Source organism: Mycetomoellerius zeteki, unplaced genomic scaffold (assembly GCF_001594055.1).
Source record: "Mycetomoellerius zeteki isolate Tzet28-1 unplaced genomic scaffold, Tzet1.0 scaffold39, whole genome shotgun sequence".
Taxonomy (NCBI): domain Eukaryota; kingdom Metazoa; phylum Arthropoda; class Insecta; order Hymenoptera; family Formicidae; genus Mycetomoellerius; species Mycetomoellerius zeteki.
In genome coordinates, this window is record NW_017257381.1 from 562,243 (window position 1) to 569,101 (window position 6,859).

The window sequence follows — 6,859 nt, forward strand, 5'->3', positions numbered from 1 at the left end:
GCGTACGACGAAAATCGGATGCAGTGTGAATAGTAAAAGAATCTGCAAGAAAATAAAATTTCTTGTAAAAATATATTTTTTATTATAATAGAAGGTAATGAAAGAATCTTTTAAATTAAAAGACGGTTTGAGGTTAGAATAACAGTCCGTTTTCCGAAGAAGTCGCTCCGTGGGGAACTAAACATAATGCCTAATTCACATTGGACGCAACAAGCGTCAAGCAGCGGAGCAGCAACCAATCAGTGAGGCGATATTTACAGTGGCGTAAACAATATCGCCTTGCTGATTGGTTGCTGCTCCGCCGTTTGACGCTTGCTGTGTCCAGTGTGAATTATGCTTTAGGCCTTTGAAAAATTAGATCGATTCCGGAAGAATCGAGAAATAAGAAAATCGATTTTTCAAGAGTAAAAAGAAAATCGATTTTCGATGCATCGATTTACGAATCGACATCACAAGAGTGACGAGAGTGACTAAATATTCAGTAATGGCAGTAATGCCAGTAATGAGCAGTTGTAGGGTTGTAGTCTGTAGCGGTCAACGGTGTGAGATGACATTGTGAGACATGCATGATTGTGCATGGTGAGCACAGATATCGATGCATTATCGGTTCTTGTTGCTAGACAATACATGATCTCGCACGAGTATCAACGTCCAACTACCACCGTGGTTGCGACGTATGCGAAGTGGTGCTCGTAATGCGCGTTTTTCGTTACGGTTGCTACATACACTCGGATCATGTGAGCACGACTTGCCGTCCGGTGGTGCTGCGTCCGCTGCCGCCGTTGTCGTTGTCGTTGGTGCCGCCCGTGTATCGCGTGTATCGCGTGTCGTGCGTTCTCCGTATCAAGACTCTCGCTCGTGTAGCCATATTTATCCCGGTGTTACTCGCCAAGACGTCGTCGTGTTCGGTGGCCTGGCGAGCGTCGCATCGTCTCGCGGCATACGGCCCGCCGTATCTGCCGTATGGCAATGGTTACGCGTCCTCCGAGAGGATAGCGTCATCGTCGTTGTTGCCGTCTTACCGAGTATGCGACAGCCGTTTCCCGCCGTTCCGTCGCCGTCGTCGTCGCCGTCGCCGTCGTCGTCGGACGAACAGTGCTCGTGTCGATTGCCATCGCTGCCGGCTGTAGCTGATCGTCACGCATGTCACAGTGCACCGTTGTCGACGAAATAAACTTGGATTCTGTGAACATTCGCAATCATCTGTCGTCTGTTTGAACCCACTTGCTCGATCTCACGATATCCCAGAGACTTGTATTCAATCGGCTGCAGCACACCTCTTTCATTGTGCCTCGTCCTGGAACTTGTGTAAAATGTAAGTCAGTCCACGAGTTTTTTCTCTCCTTTATTACCGTTCGCGTGATTCGGTCTTTTAACAGTGTTATGGAAATGTCATATCGCTTTATGTTAATTGACAGAATTAATAAGACTGGAAAAGGCTGTCATATTGGTAATGGTATTATTTATATTATGTTTCTTCTATATACGTTGTTTTACATTTTGATGATTTTATTGTTTTGCACTGTGCTAAATATCTCGTTGGAGTAACAACATATTGCATAAATAAAATTTATTAGAATGCAGAGAATACAGGACGATTGGAAATATTATAATTTTTATTTTTAGTAATCACTGTTAATTACCTACTATGAAATAATTAAACATACAATTTATTTTTCTTTTTTTTTTCTTTTTTTCAGATAAGATAGGAGTTCTTGCTATGCTGTTAATCCAGATGCTTGGATGAACTTTTTATGTGTGTATGTTAACTTGAAATATGTTTTTCAGTATATAAGTTATAAAAAAGTGGAAATAATTTTAAAAAATGATGATAAATATTATGTTATGAAAGAGTATATCTTAGACATTGACAGACAGGAGAATCTACTAAATATATACCAAGTGAGGCACCATAGTGCCAAGCTTGGGTAATGGATCCCGTTGGTCCATGGTATACGTCGTATAATCGTCTAACTGTGAGCAGCTCCACTGGAACGTTTCAAACAACATCAACTACAACTAGTGATTTTGTACCTCATCATTTAACAACAGCTGCCGCGCAGGCAGTACCATCAACAACGACGTCACAATTACTTTTACAAGCAGCTCATACGACAGCAACTCTGGCAGGTCAACCGTCTCCCTTTAACCCAGGGGGATTTCTATCTCCGCCTCCTGTGAGTTATGAAGTCTTTTCACCTTTGTTTCATCCTAATACTAAGCAGGCACACTATGTTACTCAACACAGACAAGTACTTGCTCAAGCACAAGCAGTGACAAAACAGAACACCACAACTGAATCTGATATCTCTACATTGAGAGAGAATTATAGCTCGGCTCATCAAGCTACATTTTTTGAGCAGCATGGAGCGTCGACGTCGCCTACGACATCGACGTTGCCTACGACATCGACGTTAGCCTGGACGTCTCAGAACAATACGCAACTTCCTAGCCCATTTGGCATTTTACCACACGAAAGCGTTGTTCCATCGTCTCCAGGTCCACCTTCTACAAAATCTAATAGTACTGGCTATGAAAACACTTTTAATACTCATTTTAGTACGACACAGACCTTAAACAATATTAGTACATCTCAAATAACCACTCCGTCTGCGTGCAACACAGATTTTAAGGCATCTGGCTGTTCAACTGACACAAAAAAGTCGGTCAGTGTGAGATCTCAATCACCTACCGTTAGCATAAAGTCCACGTTGCAAGTCAACAATAGTCAAACATTCTTTCATCAAGTTCCAACCTTTAGTTCTGACACCTTGACTGATAGTTACCCAGGCGCTGGTAATGGAGGTCAGTCCGCCACTGAAAATGAAAAAGTCCAACCATCACTACATCAGCAATCGTGTATCGTATCAACACCGAGCAATTCTTCTAGCAAAGAATATAGAATATCGCAACCGTCCTCGAGATCGACCACGACAATTTTTCTAAGTGGTCCTGTTCGGTCAGGTTCCACACAAGTAATTCAGGATAAACAGGGAACGCGCAATGGCAATTTTGCATCGCCATCAAATAAAACGACGACCACTACCGCGACTCAACAGAATATTCAGACCAAAGCGCAGACCAAGATTTATCCAGACCTAGGGAGCCACGGAATTGAGCACAGACGAAATGAGCAACAGGGACATGACAGTAGTCAATCGTCTCCAATTAGTTTCTCTATCATGGAAAACCGGAACTTAAATTACACTGCAAATAACACTTGTAATAATACCAATAGCAAGCTTACGAATAGTCAGAGAACATCATCTAACAGCAATTTACAGTCACATCCTCAGCAACAACAACAGCAGCAACAAACATTTCATGTTTTGAATCAGCAGCAGCAGCAGCAGCAGCAGCAGCAGCAGCAACAACAGCAACAGCAGCAACAACAACAGCAGCAGCCGCAACAGACCACTTATAGACATTATTTGACAGGATCGACAAGCGATGCGGAATATCATCATCCGGGCAGATCCAAGTCTGCTACATCGACGGATTCTGCTTATTCGTCCAATACTTCGACGCAAAATGGACCCGACTGCAATGTCGTTGTTCCACGACGACCAAGTCCTCTGCAGATTCATTCACAGGCTAGTCCCTTGGGTCATGTACCAAGTCCAGCATATCCAATGTACAATAGTCCGATGGCGACTATGTCGTCACCATCACCGTTGCAACAGCATGAGACTAACGGTAGTCAGTGTACTAATGGTGCAGCATATAAAAGTGGAGTCACTCAACATGTCGCTCCACCGTCACCTTTGGATGTTACTGTTCCTAGACCAGCATCACAGGGACAGGTAGCTTACTCATCGGTGATCACACGAGCATTAGGCACCACAGAAAGTAACAAGACACTTTACAATACAGAGAGTAAAACATATGATAGACAACAACAAGACTTCTCACAAACGCAAAAACAACAGGTTTGTTGGGAAAATGGCAATCGGCAAACGGCGAACGGCAACAGAAAGTTTTCCGTCTACACTAGTGCAAATACGGCAACTAGCAGCGGTATAAATGCACAGAGTTTGCCAGTCCAACAACAAGTACAAAGACTTATGAATATATCAACAGATAGGCAGCAATCATATTTTGAGGCTAATCAAGTGGCGTTGCAAGATTTAAGCAGCTGTAGGGGGGACCCAATGAGCATCGTAAAGAATCTGCAAACATTGCAACAAGGTCCCTGCTTGCAACAGCATACAACTGTTGCTACCTCGGTTGGTACGGTAGAACAACAAAAGCAGGTCGAAGAACGGCGAAAAGTCGATAGCGTCAATAAAAAGAGGAAAAATTTGGAAAAGAATGGACATGGTACATCATTACCTAATGAGCTTACAGGCAGCACGACGATGACAGAATATCTCAGTAGGATACCTCCACCTGCGCATCATAATGCGGCGAATCAACAACAGCAAAATGGTTACTTCGAATTCGAACGGTGGAATTTACCACCATCGACCGCCAAAATGTTTCCCACCGCGTCCAGTGCCTTCGGTTCTCAGCCATCATTGCACCATTCGAGTAATTTCGTGGGCACCCCGGCTCATCAACATCAATCATTAATGGTGTCGCACCATCATGCACCACCACCCATCCCATATTTTCCGACTTTTCATATTCCCGCAGGTCATCATTCGCATCACTCGCATGAATTTCAACCCTCGGTCGAGATAACGCCAATAGGATTTGGCGATAACACTACGAATCAAAACACTAATTATAATCAAGAGGTCAGAGATGATCAGCCTAAAGTGATCGTTCCTAATATTGAAGAAGAATTAGGTTTTCTTCAGCAGGATCAACAACTGATACAAATAAATAAAGATTTTAAACGGCCCACCAGAGATCCTAATACGGGATTTATGACGAGTTATTTAAAATTTCTGCAAGGTGAAAAGGATCCTTCTCCACCACCTGTCATACGTGGTGGTAGGAAAGCAACGTGGAATAGGTCAAAACCGTATATATCTGTTAAGCCGAGTAAATCTGCGGAAGTTTCGATTAACGGTGAAAGTATCAAATCTCAAGAAAAGCCAGTGTTAATAAAGGAGACACCGGTTAAAGAAACACCAATAATAGATTACGCTAATGATCCTAGGTATTTTCCACTACCGAAAGAAAGAAAGAAATTAAATTTCGATTCGAGCGACGATGGCTTTACTAGTGACGATGATTTTCCATTTCCTCCTAAGAAAATAGAAAAGAAAATGCAAAATGTAAATAATACAAACAATATTGAAGCTGTTACTGTAAAATCAGAAGGAAAAGGTAGAAAAGGTCGGCCTATTAAGCCTGGTGGACCTACAGATAGAAAGAGAAGAGCTGCTGCGGCAGCAGCAGCTGCCGCTGCAGCAACAGAAGCAGAGAAAAAGTCTTCAAAGAAAATTGAAGAAGGTAATATAAACACACATATGTAATATATAAATTTATTTTAAATTAATAATCCTTTAAAGACATATTATTTTGCACAGTGGATCCTTTACTTCTTCCTCCAAGACGTCAAACATCGAGAAGAAAGGCAAAAGAGAAAACGTCAGTGAAACAATTTTTAGATCGTCAACAAGGTATAGATTATTTTGATAATGATGAGGAACAGGTAGATTCCGATTCTGATCCAGCATGGACACCTGCTGTAAAATTGGTTGGCGATGAAGAAGAAAAAAGAAAGAAACGTGTAAGGCCCGTTATTACAAAAAAGATTAGGAAGATGTTAGAAGAGGACGGTTATTCGTCCGGGGAAGCTATTGTCTCAAAAAAATTGACGAGGAAGAAGCATGAGATGTTCTCGAAAAATTCTAATAATTCCGGCAAACTTTCTTGTAGAATCGATGAAAAATTAGTAGCGGCGGCAAGTGATGAAGATATTGATATTTCGCCATTTAAGGTATCTACTATGTTCTGCAGAAACTATTTAGAATATTCTATATTGGTTTGTATGTTGGTATGTATGTCGGTACGTATGTATTAGGGCGGTTCAAAAAACCAAAATATTTTTTTCAGCCGCTTTATTGAAACCATATATTGCTTATGGTTAAAAATATTCACTCTTATTTTTTCAAAATTTTTTAAAAAATATGCAGATTTCGCCCAAGTCGCATTTGATGGAAATTAATGTTTTTCGGTTTTTTATTTTTTTCTAAAACAAATGTACATTTTTTGTGTACATAAATTGTGTAAATTCTAATAACGTAAAATTATGTCTCAGTGAGTGTCTCAGGAATTTATTATTGTTCTTAAATTTTTTCAAAATAAAGTAGAGCTATTGTGTGTCTATATACACGGTTAAAAGTGTAATTTATTTTATATCCTTAGATTCAGTGAGCTGATAAGGTAAAAAAAATTTTTTAATGCCTGATTTTTCGTACATACGTATTTCTCTGATACACAGCAAGTGTTCGATTGTATACTCGGAGAAAACTTATTTACTGTGTATATAAATTATTAAAAAATAAAAAATCGAAAAGTTTGATATTGTAGATTTAAATTAAGAGGGTAATTAAATATACTCAAGATTTTTTCAAAGCATATTTTTATATTTATACTGTACAGGTTAATAATATATTTATTTTAATTTGATAAAAAAAGTTCTTGTAAAGTTCTTTTAGAAAAAAAATTAAAACATTGAAAAACAATTTTTATTACAAATGCAACTTGCGCGACCTCTGCATATATTTTTAAAAATGCGTGACTGTTTTTAACCATAAGGAATAAGTGATTTCAATAAGGCGGTTGAAAAAAAATATTTTGGATTTTTTAAACCGTCCATAGTATGTGTATAAACACACGCACACACGCACGCATGCACGCACGCACGCACGCACGCACGCACGCACGCACGCACGCACGCACG

General features: G+C 40.2%; 1 protein-coding gene across 2 annotated transcripts in view; it reads left to right on the top strand.

The window, feature by feature from the left end:
* The first annotated feature begins 1,841 nt into the window (after positions 1-1,841).
* LOC108726170 (uncharacterized) overlaps positions 1,842-6,859 on the top strand; it is a 9,877-nt gene continuing 4,859 nt past the window's right edge. For both annotated transcript variants that reach the window (XM_018453588.1, XM_018453589.1), the window contains exons 1-2: positions 1,842-5,403; positions 5,481-5,893. In XM_018453588.1, the coding sequence (XP_018309090.1) occupies positions 1,932-5,403; positions 5,481-5,893 (3,885 nt within the window). In that variant the 5' untranslated portion in view covers positions 1,842-1,931. The remainder of the gene's footprint in view (positions 5,404-5,480; positions 5,894-6,859) is intronic.